Here is a 14,373-nt window from a genome sequence, read left to right as displayed (position 1 = left end):
TATTTATTTATTTTAGTACTGGGGACTGAACACAGAGTCTAAGTCATATCCCCAGTCCTTTTTATTTATTTATTTATTTTATTTTGAGAAAGCATCTTGTTGAATAGCTCAAGCTGGCCTCAAACTGGCAACTTCCTGCCTCAAACTTCTGAGCAATGGGGATTACAGGTATGCAGCACCATGCCTGGCAGTGAAATTTTTTCAAATGTATAAAAAGAAATTATAGTACATTCATCTGCTAGAATGTTTATAATAATTTAAAATAGCATTTCAGGAGAATAGTTAATGGCTGGCTACAGTGGTACATGCCTGTAATCCCAGCATCTCAGAAGGCAGAGACAGGAAAAAGAGGCAAGTTCAAGGCCAACTTAATTAAACATTATCTCAAAATAAAAAATAAAAAGGACTGGAGGCGTGGCTCTGATGTAAAGCCCCCTAGGTTCAAGCCCTAATACCTAGAAAAAATATAGTTAATGATATGGGTTAAACATCTGGCTGATTAGCTTAATAATCATCTATTAGATTTTGGTTGGGAGGATAGTACTGGGGATTAAACCCAGGAAAGCATTACCACTGAGCTATATCCCCGGCCCTTTTATTTGTTTACTTATTTTGAGACAGGATGATCTCATTAAGTGGCCTCACTAAATTGCTGAGACTAGCCTTGAACTTGTGATCCTCCTGCCTCAGTCTCCTAGGTTGGTGGGACTACAGGCATGCGCCACCACACTGGGCTAGATTGTTTTTTTTTTTTTTTTAACTAACATAAAAAGGCTTATTTAACTAATCTATTTTCCAAAAATAGCCTCAACCAGATCATGGAATTAGCCTGCTCATAAATCTCTTTTCTTAGAGCAAGTATGAAACAAAACCAACAAATGCTTAAAAGTCATCTGATGGAGAAATTGCTTTACCATCCATGTGATGCCCTATAAACATATTAAGACAGAATACTAAAATGTTAACAGTAATTATCTGTGGTTTTTCTGTAGTTTAAAAACATTCTAAAATATGTATTATTATCTGTATAACCAGGAAAAGTTCATATTTTTCAAAGTTAAAAGAAATATTCAAATTTAAGAGCATCTTAGAGTCTAATGACCATTTTATATTCATCAAAGACACTAAGAAAATTATATTCATTATGATACTTGGTGTTTTTTGCTTATAAGAAAGGAATCGTAGATTCTCAGTGAGGTCTCAATGCAGTAGACGTTGTTCTGGCACTCATAGACCTTGGTGCCCCTCTGTTGAATATAACCAATCTCCCAGAAAAATCAGTCTCAAAGGCCACTCTATGACCACAATGTATCAAGATAAAAACAAGACCATATGATGTTTTAACATAGGCAAAAATGTGAACCTTGTCCAACTGGGCTAGAGAATAAAAAATAGTATTTACTAAATCCTGGGGCATTTTTTAAATCATCTGCTGAAACAGAATAGTTAATGCCGCCAAACAATATATTCAAAGAGAGAATCTGACTAAGTCAAAATTTCTGACCTAGATTCACAAGAAGAAATATATTTGGGATTTAGTACATACATACATAAATTTAAACAAAAGTTTAATGACATAATACTCACCTTTACTGTGATTCACCTTTTCATGTGATTCACTTTCTTTTCTATTTCTCTCTTTTTTTAAATTTAACAGTTGATTTTAGCAAAGAATGATTCATGAATGAGGCAACTCTCAGAACCAAAAGAGATTCAGAGAGCTATGCTCACTATTCTATTTCTTTTTCAATAAAGCTGTTCGCTACTCACTAAATTGTTTTCTCAACCTTCAATTTAAAACACGCTGATTAGGTTTTAGATATAAGCTAAATCCAATTAATTAAGAAGGAATTAGATTCTATCTAATTAAGAGAGATGAAGAAAACTTCACTTATTAGAAAACATTTTTTGAGTCAGACCCTGACTCAGTTATAAGTAGTTAACAGAACAAAATCCCTGATTTCATAGATTTTACAGTATAGCTGTGCTGTCCAATACAGCTATTAGACAAGAGTATCTAAATTTAAATTAATTAAAATTAAGCAAAAATAAACATTCATTTCCATAGTCAGATTAACCAGGGTTCAAGTGCCCAATAGCCACATGGGGTTAGTGGCTAGGTTGGAACAGATATAGAACATTTCTAGGAAGAAAACTACCTTATAACTTGACTAAAGTAATGACTTGTTGACATAAAGCCTAAAAGAGAGAGAGAGAGAGAGAGAGAGAGAGAGAGAGAGAGAGAGAGAGAGAACAGTAAGAATTTATTCACACTCTCAGAATGAGAAGGTTCAGACTGCATCTTAGGAATAGAACAGTTTGGCTGGTTCATTCCTAATCACCTCTGTCACAATTATATATTGCAGGGCTGGGGTTGTGGCTCAGTGGCCGACTTGCCTAGCAAGTGTGAGGCACTAGATTTGATTCTCAGCACTGCATATAAATAAATAAATAGATAGATAAATAAGTGAAGCTTTAGCAAGAACTAAAAAAAAAAAGCAAACAATTATATATTGCATCCCGAACTCCTCTGCCTAATTCCATATTAATTGAACCACATTTTGGATAACTTACTTTCTTACTACAGCTACAAATTTCTCATTATAAATTAGTGGCATTCTGGTTTACAAATCAATCACTTAGGAGTTTAGTAAAAATGAGCTGAGAAACAGAACCAGACCTCTTTGCACTATGGTCACAGCAGGAACTATCAGCTGCCCATGTTCTTCCTTTATGTAAAAATCCTGATTTTACTTAGTATAGCCATGAGCCAGTGATAATGAGTTAGAAGACTACAATTTTTGCCTTCCTTGCAACTGCATGCCTCCATGAAATTGCTCTCAGTGGGACCCCTAGAAGAGCTCTTCAAAAGGGACACACAACTTGAACAAACCTCTTATGTCCTTCCTCTCTTGTGGCTGCCTGCAAGAACAATTTGATGGCTGGAATTCCAGCATCTGACACATACCATATGGACAGTGGAAAAGAAGGGAAAAGTCTGGGTTCCTGATGCCCATGGAGATACTATACTTTTGAATTTATTCTACATGAAAATAAACACTTATGTATTTAAACCGTTGTAGTCAATCCTGGATAAAATTAGGAGTCCTTCTAGGGTAATTTTCTCATATGAGGACTTTGTGTGAAGAAGCCAGAAGACATTCTCTTTAAAATCTCCTTAAATGCAAGAAATGCCAAGTTATTATCAGTTGTAAAATTTAGGACAGATATAGATTTTGTTAGAAATCACTGCTTAAATCATTGTTAAGGAATAATGTTGTCAAAAAACAATTTTTAATGATATGAAAATGAAAGATATTCAGTTTAGATAAAGGCCTAATGTTTGCCATTTTGTCAGTGACTTACAATTAGTACTTAATTTTAGCCCAACCAGTTGTATTCCTGGCGTTCTAAATAGGCATTTTCAACTACAGTACAGATTTTCTAAACTGCAGAATGATATGTATAAAATATACTAAAACTCAAATCAGATTCCTGAGATCTTTTTTTAGAATGTGTAATCACAAAATTGCTGTGAACTATCAATATGAACCTGAAATAGAAAATCATAAGGCTACAAGTTGATCAGCTATCTGCAATCAACAAGGGGATCAGCAATCCATTATTAGTACTGGGATGAAATAGATCATCTTTAGTATAACATGTATTAACAAAGTCCCCAAAATGTTTTCAAATACCATAGAATTAATGGAATAGTTTCAGGACATTTCTGAAAAGCGTTAAATTTTGGGAAGAATTATGCGTTGAAATTCTAGCAACATTTATTGCTCACCTGTTGAGGATACTAGGCATTTTCTCAATTTTTTAAAACTCCCTTTTATACTAGGACTCAAGGGAAGCTGACTTTCCCAAGGTCACAGAACTAGTAAAGTCAAGATTTCAATTTAGGGTGCCTTGGTCTCTTCAACATTTTTTCACTGTTTTTTGTATCTTGAAAAAAAAAAGTTTTTATTTGGATAAAGAGCTGGAAAAAGTAATGTTTAAGGGCTCTGTATAAGTGAATGGGAATGTTTTAAATAATGTGAATGTTAAAGCTAATAAAATCCTGGAATAATCTTATTGGGGAGGGTATTGGGGGTGTTGATCTCAGAGGTGCTTTACCACTGAGCTATATCCCAGTTCTTTTTCTATTTTAAGACAGGGTCTCATAAAGTTGCTAAGTCGCTAAATTGCTAAGATCTTCCTCCCTTAGCCTCCCCAGCTGCTGGGATTACAGACATGTGCCTCCACACTGGGTGAGGATCCCATTTCTTAGATGACTGCCACTTTGACTTCATCATCCCAATACTGTCCTATGTCCTGTTCTTTTACAGGCTTGCTCTCTTATTCTGATGAATGTCTGCGTTTATGAAAAATTATTAATGTATAATAATTGCCTGCTTCTTTGACTCACCAGAATGAGAATTTCTACAATCTGGATCTAATCTGTTCACAGTCGCAATCATTCCATTTCTGTGGAAATTCCAGTGCCAGGAATACGGTAGAGCACAAAAATAGAGGGGTAATGGAATAAGCCCTCAAGTTTCATCCAGGTATATACAAAGACCATACCTAAAAAGGTGTGTTTTGGGTTTGTATTGTTGTTGTTTTTGTACTTAGTAACTGGGTCTAAAGTCCTTCAAGTAACACGTGGGCAAGTGGGAAATTCCTTATTTTTGTTTGGTAACTTTGTGGCACCGGATATAAAATTTACACTTCATCTTAAATGTGACAATATATCCCTTTTTTTCAAACAAAAGCACATAATTCAAGCCCAGGTCTTCAAGCCCAGGTGCAAGACAGAAAAGATGTCTTTAGCTGTCCGCCACAGATAGATGAAAAATTTTCAAATCTGGGGCCAAATGAAAGAGAGAAAAAAATCCGTGTAAACGCCTATGACACCTTCCTTCCTCACCAGGTCCCTCAGCCCCAGGCCCCGCGCCCGCCTCAATTCCCCCGGGGGCTGAGGTGGACGGCCTGTCCGGGTCCCACCACCAGACTCAGCTCTGCCCCCACAAAAACGTGGATAAGTCCAGCTGGAAAGCCGCTGAAAACTTCTCTGAGGCTCTCGGAGATCTGAAAAGCCAGACAGGCCGCGCGCCCCGCCCTCCACCTCGTAGACAGCTCCGCCGAGGTCCTAGCCCTCCGCACCAGAAATCCCCCTACATCAGCTGACATTTTTGCTCCCAGGGAGGGGGGGGCAGAGAAGGGAAGGTGCCAGCGGTGAGCAGCACTAGGCGTGGGGCGGAAGCCTGAGACGTCATCTAGGCCCCACCCAGGCTCAGCACCTCCAGGGGCTGCCCCGCGGGGTAGGGCCATCACGCCCCGCCTCCCCAGCTGTGCCCCACCCCGGCCCGGGAGCGCCCTGGAGCCCTTCCAACTCCCCTCCCCCGCGCGCTCCTCCCGCCCCACCTCACGCACCCAGCCCAACGCGATATTATGTCTCCGCGACAAGTTCCCGGATGCTCGCCTTCCCTCTTGGGACCGAGCCGTAGCCCCACCCCCGCGCGGCTCTGCGTGCCACGTCACCGCTTGCGGCGCTTCCGGAGGCGCAGCGGGCGATGACGTAGAGGGACGTGCCCTCTATATGAGGTTGGGGAGCGGCTGAGTCGGCCTTTTCCGCCCGCTCCCCCCTCCCCCCGAGCGCCGCTCCGGCTGCACCGCGCTCGCTCCGAGCTCCGGGCTCCTGCTAAGCTAGCGCTGCCGCCGTCTCCCTCCAGTCGCCATCATGATTATCTACCGGGACCTCATCAGCCGTGAGTCCTGACTGCACTACCCTTACTGGCCCAGGAGGAACTGGGGTGCGGGTGGGAGCGGAGAAGGCGGACACCGCCGCCGTCCTGGGTCCAGGGACGCCGGCTACCTTTCCGGGGGCGAGGAGGGATCGGTGCCGGGGAAGCGCCCGGGTCTCGAGCGCTGGGGCGGGGCAGGGGGCCGCGTGCGCCTGCCCGGCGCGGGAAATGGCGGAGCCGGCTCCAGGCCTTGGTGCCGGCGCACCGTGATGAGTGATTCCCTGTTCCCGAACAGATGATGAGATGTTCTCCGACATTTACAAGATCCGGGAGATCGCGGACGGGCTCTGCCTGGAGGTGGAGGGCAAGGTGAGTCGGTCCGCCGGCCGGCCGCGCGGGGGAGGCAGAGCCTGGCGGGCGGGCTCGGGTTTCCGCGACTCCCCCGCCCGAGGTTGTGCAATCCTCTCCGCCCCCTCCTGGCGGAGGAGTCGGCTCTTTCCGGGCTCGGGTTTTTCTAGAAAAGTGGAGGCGGAGCTGAGCCTGGAAATAGGTCCGCCGCCTCGGCGCCCATCCTCCTTCAGGGCCTTCCGGGACATGTTGTCTCTGATTTAGGAGCCCCAGAGTCTTAAACATTTGCCCTATCATCACTTAACCAGTGGCAACCCAGGAGCCCACAACTGAAAACGCGTGCCACATGCTTATAGTGAACCCATTTTCTTTCTGGTAAACAGGCAATTAGTTTCTGTTAAACAGTTTTGAGAAACCGACATTTCTTCCCCCCCAAAAATGGTGCTTTTGTGGTTTCCAACAAAAATTAAGAGTATTTGAGAAAGCATAAACTGCTGGCATAGGAGTTATTTTGGAATGTTTTCCCCCATTTTTGTAACTGAACTACTTATTCTAATGCAGATGGTCAGTAGGACCGAGGGTAACATTGATGACTCGCTCATTGGTGGAAATGCCTCCGCTGAAGGACCCGAGGGCGAAGGTACCGAAAGCACAGTAATCACTGGTGTTGATATTGTCATGAACCATCACTTGCAGGAAACCAGCTTCACAAAAGAAGCATACAAGAAGTACATCAAAGATTACATGAAATCGTAAGTGATCTTAACACCCAGCCAAAGTCTGGGATCGCTTATTTTAAGTTTTTTGGTAGTAGATCGCTTATTTTAAGTTCTTATGAAAGGCCTGATACTTTGTTGAAAAGCTCACTGACAAGGGTGGTTGCTTTCTGTAAACTACTGCGAGCATGACATTTCTTGAAAGATTCCTTCTGTAAAGTAGTAATATCTTAATTGTGCTATTATTTTGCTTATTGAAAGCTAGGCCTAGTGTTGCAGAATTCTTTGTTGCTTGTACTTGTTACTTTAAAAATTTTTTATATTTTAACAATCATTTAATGATACTGTTGTAGAATCAAAGGCAAACTTGAAGAACAGAGACCAGAGAGAGTAAAACCTTTTATGACAGGGGCTGCAGAACAAATCAAGCACATCCTTGCTAATTTTAAAAATTACCAGGTAAATACTTTCATTATTTGAATCAAATGGGTGTACTGTTTAGCTGCAAAAACAGAAGGTAAGTTTTTAATCTTCCTATAGTAATTGTTGTTTGAATCATTTAAATACATTGATACATAGACTCAAATTCCAGTGTCTATGACACTGGCTTTTGGATGCATCTGAGCTTGTTGGACCTGTTATTGGAAAACTTCAGTGACTTCCCTTGACCTCTAAGATGTAATTTTAAAACAACACACATCACAAACTGGCTTTAAATTTTTTTAACTAACTTGTAATTCCATTTGATATACTTTAAATCATTGTCAGCCTGACTACTGAGGCATGCAGGTTAGTTGGAATTTCATGTGGGCTTGATAAAGTAAAAGTTCCTAGAAAGCCTAAAGTGTTCCAGGATTGGTCTGCACTATTTTGATTTATTAGTGCTTTAATCAAGTGAACTGATGTTTGTGAATAATGAGCACTGCTTTTAGGCATCAGAGCTTTTACTTGCTGGAATTGCTTGATTTTTTTTTGTGTGTGTGGTGTAATAGGTTTGCTTTGATATAATACATTCATATATGGTGGTCTAATTCTGGGTATTTGTTTCCCAAGTTCTTTATTGGTGAAAACATGAATCCAGATGGCATGGTCGCTCTCCTGGACTACCGTGAGGATGGTGTGACCCCATATATGATTTTCTTTAAGGATGGTTTAGAAATGGAGAAATGTGTAAGTATGAGAAAGTGGTTTGAAATCAGTAATTTGTGAAAATAGAGATTTTAGGTATGATTCTAAGTGTTTCTTGACAGAGTGGATTCTACAACAGTACTTTTAAAACATGGGATTTAGTTTGTTTTTCTTTGGGGAGCTAGAGAGGATTGTATTTCACATGTAATAGATTCTTGTGGTATAAAGGCCTAGAATCTTGGTTATCTACAGAAAACAGTGTAGATGATTCAGAGACAACACTATGTTGACCTTCCCCATTAGATATGACTTCCATTTCTTCTATTGTCACACATGCATGAGTGGCACTCTGGTTTACTGCTAATTAGCAATTGATCATTGAAAGTCTGAGACATTATATTCTAGTAAGTAGCTAGAACTGACTGCTAAGAAGATCATTTAGTAAAAATAAGTGCATGTTTGCTGTGCAAGGAACTTCCTGCAAAGAGGCTGTATGGAAACAGACATTGTCCTAGCTTCAGGGCTTCCTATAAATTAAGTAGAGGATATGAGCGAAATAAATGGCACCAGTGGCCTAAAATTAGGGACCGTACAAGATGGTTGACCATTCATACTCCATTTGAGCTTTTTGGTGGTATAATACTGCAAATTGGACTTGATGCATAATAAGATTTTTTCTGGAAAATGTGCTACCTCCAATTGGGTAAGGATGTTCTGCATCCACTGATAGACCTTGAACAATTTGCTGTTGTTCTTTTGGTTTGCACTAGGATGCAAAAGAAAATAATCCCTGCGCTTTCTGTCTGTCTGTGTGGCAGTCCAGATTGAATTGGGGAATACAGCTGTAGTTTAGAAAAGTTGGTACTCTTTATTGGAAAAGGTGTTAATGTGATCTTACTTTATTTTTACAGTAACAAATTTGGCAGTTACTTTGGACCTATCATCTGTCATCATAACTGGCTGCTGCTTGTCATCCACACAACACCAGGACTTAAGACAAATGGAACTGATGTCATCTTGAGCACATTTATTTTGACCGTGATTTATTTGGAGTGGAGGCATTGTTTTTTAAGAAAACATGTCATGTAGGTTGTCTAAAAATAAAGTGCATTTAAACTCACTTGAGAGAAGTTCTCTTAGTTTAATACATGTTTAAACTAAATCCAACCTGTAGTGTTCCTGGAGAAGCTAGAGCCTGATTGTAGGCCACCATTAGAAAGCTGACTGTCTTCAGATAACTCCTGCAGTGAAAACTACTTCTGCAACTGGAATCTAAAAAACAAGAATCAAGGTTTTAATTCTGACTTGTAATAAAGGGAAAGACCATGCTCATAACAGTGCCAACATTTGAAGTGTGGAACTTACACATTGCATCACCTACAACGGAAGTAGTTAACCCTGGAAGAGGTTACCAAAAGAATAAAGAGACACTAACTCAGTTGGAAGCAATGTATTGTCTGAGCTTATTTTAACATCAGTAGAATCAAGTTACCTGGAATGAATTGCCAATTCCCTGGTTGCTAGAACAGGGGTTGGCAAAGGGGGCTCATTCTTCTACCTGTACAGCTCTAGGTGGTGGTTATATCTTTAAATGTTGGGGGGGGGGGTGTCAAAAGAATACCTTATGGGATATGAAATTGAATTTTGTGTCCAGTTTTTTGGGACACTTTAATAATGTATGGCTTGACTGTAGTTTGTAAAATGGAAAAAGCAGTTGAATGTGATGGTTGGACCTTTCAAGTCCTTAAAACCCAGGTCCCTTTATGAAGTACACCAGTCCCTCCTTTGAAAGAAAGGAATAGCTGGTGGCCAGAGGAGAAATATCCAGAAAAGCTGTGTGCTTTGGAATGGATATGAATAGGCATCTGACAGACCTGGAGCAATTAAGGTCTGCTGCTAAGGTTTTCTCTATTAGGTGAGAAGGAAAAAATGACTGCACTTTGGCAACCAAGATTGAGAGGGAAAACATGGAAAATTCTTATAACAAATGGAATATTTTGCTTGGTTTATTATACCTTTAAAAGGTTAAACATAAAAAAGACCAGTGATTTCATTGACTCCATTTGGACATGTGAGTTCAAAGATCAGACTATGGAATTTGCCATATAACTTCAAAGAATGTGATCCTGAACTTAAGGCTAATAGGTTAATAGTGCCCCCTGGTGATGGAAAGCAGACCCAAACACTGGAGTCTCCAGTTAATTTAAGCATTCTGGCTCTGACATGAAATCAAAGGGAAAAAGTACCAGCCTTATTTAGGCCATTACTGTCTGAAACATTGTAATTAAAAAGTATTTAGGCAGTGATCAATTCTGTTAAGACCAGGACAATCTGGCAGAGGGGTAAGGGTTTTAAGGGAACATCTAAAGTGAAGTCTGATAGGTGAGCTGGGAAAGTGAAATAGTAAAGGCTTTGTTGGGGAGGTGAACAGGTTTTCCTGCCCCAACATCTCAAAAATTCCTTAGTTGTCCCTTGTTAATCTTTATAGGTATACCCCCCCCCATCCACGTGAAGAGTCCAGGTAGTTGTTTAAATACTATCCCTTTTTGGGGGGTGGGGGGTCTTTGGTTATTCTAGAGTCAGGTTAAGACATTTTGAGATGAATAAGTGATATATTGCTTCCTGAACGCATCAGAAGTACATGTCATTTTGTTTGACACTAAGTTTGGTACAGGCAGGTTTTTATTGGCCCATGGCCAAGGGTTTTGTTGTGTGTATGGAAAATAAATGAATATAGAAGGATTTTTATAGTGTCTAGAGAAGGACTTTATAATGTGGAAAGAAGGTCACATTCGTATGTGGGGAGAGGTGAGCAGACCATCCAGGCAAAAGAACACATTCACAGTCTGAAATGTGCTTAATGTGTTCTGGGAACAAGATGGCCACTGTGCTGACCCAAGAAGGTGAAAGGAAAGAGTTGAAGTAAAGAAGTATGATTGCATATGGGGAAAGACCAAGGCGTGCAGGAAAACCACAGTGCTGCTTTGAACAGAAGAGTTATAAGACTTAAATTTTCAAAGATCACTTTGGTTCCTGGGGAGCAGGGTAAAAAGTATAGAGCAATTATGCATTTAATGCAATATTTCTAGGCAAGAGATGACAGCAGTAGTAGTAGAGATGGTTGGAAATGAAGGTAGAGGTAGTAAGCTGTGCTAATGTGTGAGGTGAGAGGTGAGAATGAATTTAATGAATGGATTGAGCAAAATGAGTGACAACTGTTGGATTTCAGTAGTGGGGAAGAAAGCCTCATTAACATGGGCTCCAAAAACACATTCACAGGCAGCACATGGCTCATGAAATGTCATAATACAATTGTGTGCTTGTTATTACATCTGCTTTAAGCAAAAGATATGTGAATGACTCATTTGAATCATTAGAAATTTTTCTCAAAATTTAGTTGAATTGCTAGATTCGTATTGTTACCATTCTGAACTACAGTGTATTCAATAATTCGCTACAACGTGAACAGTAATGATGACACAAGATTGCGAGAAGAACAGCAATGAACCTCAATTAACTTGAAAAAATGAACACATGGATATACATGTATATCCTTTGAGTGTATACAGTGTGCTCACATGTAAAGTGGAGTTACCTTGTCTGGTAGTCTATACTCTGAGTAAAATGGAACTAAACTCAGGTGGATTTGAATTCATTGGTATCATAGTGATTGGTGATTTACAACAGTAGGTCACTACTACATGATCCTCGATCCTATGGTAGAAGTATACAGTTAACAGCCTGCTAATGGGCACAAATCTACCCCCCACCCCCAAAGAGCTCCAGCTTCGTGGCAATTAGCATGTATTTCTGGAGACTTTGCCCATAAGAACTGAGGGTGTAACTTGATATTTTTGGAAACATTTAATAATCATTATTTCAAGAAGTTCTTGAATTGTTCAACATAAAGAAGTAGAAATCCTGTATACCTTCTACTGAATAAAGCTTAACTGCTGTGAGAGCCACCTCAATAAGCTAGATTATTGGACTGTGCAGATAAGTTAAAAATCATGTTGACAGTTTATATTTATCCACGGAATTCCTCCAAGTCCATTTCTTGGCCATGGCGGCAATGATATACAACCAACCATATGTAAGTCAGCAGTCCAAAATAGATCTTGGAGTACTGCAGGTGCATGTTTTTAACTAAGAGGATATTCAGGGTTTTGGGTTGGTTGGTTGGTTGGTTTTGTTTGTTTGTTTTTGAGAGACTGTAGGCCATGAATTCCTCCTGTTATACATGATTTCATATCATTGTGCCTGGAGGTTGCCACTTGCAATTCTATATGCTGGGCCATGAGAAGCTCTGGTGTGGATGTGGTTCTGGCAGGGTATCGGGAGTCACTCTGGAAATACACACCCTTAAGTCCTGAGCAAGAGATACAGAACAATTATTGCGCCCTGCAATAACTTGGGCTTTACCTCCACTTGGATAATGAGGCGTGGCTCCAAGAGTAGGCATCACCCTGTGGGATTGAGTTACACCCACCTGTTCCTTTGTAATCCTACCCCTTTGCCCTTTTTGGGATAGAATGTTCCATGGAACTTCCCCGTGTGTGTGTCCCCTATATAAGAAATAAAGAATTCCAGTAGCTCTCTCTTTCCATGGACCCCTAAGGTCGGAGAGCCATCCTGGATTTTGAAAAGGTACTTCTGTGTGTTTGCGTGCTTTCTTTGCCATTTCTTAAGTTATTGGAACAGTCAGATTTGTGAACCCAGCATAGGTCACCAGCTAGGATAGATGGCAATAACAGGGGTGATACAGTTCAATGAGAAAAATATTAAATTGGAGCCTAGAGGAAAATTCTTTCCAAAGTAACTTGTCAATGTTTCCCTCAATTACTGCCTTTCTTCCTCCTGTGATACACTCGGTGTCCGTTGAAGTCTTCATTCTGCTCTTTTATGAGCTTAGAGGTTAAGCAGAGAGCACAGATAGAAAACAATGTGCAATGTTTTTTCTTGTGCAAGTAACAAGTTACAGACAAAATGAAAATTAAGACATTGGGTAACTCACTGGAGGAGTCGCCTGACTGGGAGAAAACATACAGAGACAGTTCATATTCAACCTTTAAAGTACAATTTTTCTAGTTTCTGTGTTTGTTTTTTTGCTGGGGCTGTGGGGAGCCCAGGGCTTCTCACATGCTAAGCATACACTCTTACCACTGAGCTACAACCCGGTACCTTAGTAAAGTATTTTAGAAAATAGTCCTGTAGCGCTACTAGACAGCCTTTGGTTCTGACATTCATTTGGATACTAGAAATCTAGTTATGTATGTGGTGATTGTCCTCATGTGTAAAGGTGACAGATAAATCATAGTTTATTATCAAATGCAACTTGTACATGGCCTCATTGAGAGCATAGGGTTATGAAATTATTCTATCCAGTGCATAGTCTGCCATTCTCTAGCTGGAAGAGATTTGGAAATTTGCAGAGAAAGATGGTATTTTCTGGACCACAACTCAAAACAGAGCAATACTTGTAATGTCCCTTTCCTTGAATACATTGATTTTGGGGTTTTCCTTTATCGTGTAAGCAAATACTTGAATTAATATTCAACCTGGGGAAAAAGATGGCTGGTTAAAAAGAAAAAGTACTGTGCATGAAATTAGAAAGAAAAGAGACACCTTTTTTTTTTGTACCAGGGATTGAATCCAGGGGTGCTTAATCACTGAGCCACATCCCAGCCCCCCTTTTTTGGGGGCAGGGGTGGTTACTGGAAATTAACTCAGGGGCACTTGACCAGTGAGCCACATCCCCAGCCCTGTTCTGTATTTTGTTTAGAGACAGGGTCTCACTGAGTTGCTTAATGTCTCACCATTGCTGAGGCTGGCTTTGAACTTGCAATCTTCCTGCCTCAGCCTTTTGAGCAGTTGGGATTATAGGCGTGCTCCACTGCACCACGCCCCAGCCCTTTTTTGTATTATATTTTGAGACAGGGTCTCACTGAATTGCTTAGGACCTTGCTAAGTTGCTGAGGCCGGCTTTGAACTTGCAATCCTCCTGTTTCACAGATACCTTTTTTGACTACCTCACTGAGGTGGAACAATGTGTCAACAGATGGTGAGTATAAAATGGGAAGCTAAGTCAACTCAGAGGCTGGTGTGATGCATTATAACCTTTCTCCATCGCGATCCTAGCACACCTTTCTTCTGAAGCCTCCCCTGGTGTATAAACTCGAGGGGAATTCACAGCAGTGAATTTTGTCAGGTGGAACATGGGCTGGGTGACTGCCATGGGATTGGTAGAACGGTAACACCAACTGCTAGCATCTATTAAAAGTGAAAGTGACTAAGCCTCTGAAATGTGGTTAAGTAACGTGCAACCTGTTCCACTCGGCTCAATAGACCAGGAGCGGGGGACTGGGGGTGTGAGAGCTGCACAGACTTCCTCTGGTGGAGGAAAGCTCTTTCCTTACCATCACTAGGCTCAAGGCTGAGGCCCCTCTAAC

At 40.9% G+C, this 14,373-nt stretch overlaps 1 protein-coding gene and 1 non-coding gene across 2 annotated transcripts; both read left to right on the top strand.

Annotated features, from left to right (window-relative positions):
* The first annotated feature begins 5,609 nt into the window (after positions 1-5,609).
* On the top strand, positions 5,610-9,369 carry Tpt1 (tumor protein, translationally-controlled 1). The gene is made up of 6 exons (XM_027928784.2): positions 5,610-5,756; positions 6,028-6,101; positions 6,642-6,832; positions 7,150-7,255; positions 7,850-7,966; positions 8,836-9,369. Exons 1-6 carry the CDS (start codon positions 5,729-5,731, stop codon positions 8,836-8,838), a joined length of 519 nt encoding a protein of 172 aa, XP_027784585.1. The 5' UTR covers positions 5,610-5,728; the 3' UTR covers positions 8,839-9,369.
* On the top strand, positions 8,639-8,768 carry LOC114087512 (small nucleolar RNA SNORA31). Its single transcript, XR_003581845.1, has one exon. It is a non-coding gene; the product is annotated as a small nucleolar RNA SNORA31 (small nucleolar RNA).
* Positions 9,370-14,373: the final 5,004 nt, after the last annotated feature.

This window comes from Marmota flaviventris, chromosome 4, assembly GCF_047511675.1.
Source record: "Marmota flaviventris isolate mMarFla1 chromosome 4, mMarFla1.hap1, whole genome shotgun sequence".
In the NCBI taxonomy this organism is placed as follows: Eukaryota; Metazoa; Chordata; class Mammalia; order Rodentia; family Sciuridae; genus Marmota; species Marmota flaviventris.
This window is presented reverse-complemented; position numbering and strand designations above follow the sequence as displayed.

Coding starts and splice junctions, on each gene's coding strand:
- Tpt1 (XM_027928784.2), top strand. CDS start 5,729: ATGATTATCTACCGGGACCTCATCAGCC. Junction 6,102..6,641: donor GCCTGGAGGTGGAGGGCAAG/GTGAGTCGGTCC, acceptor ATTCTAATGCAG/ATGGTCAGTAGGACCGAGGG. Junction 7,256..7,849: donor CTAATTTTAAAAATTACCAG/GTAAATACTTTC, acceptor TTGTTTCCCAAG/TTCTTTATTGGTGAAAACAT.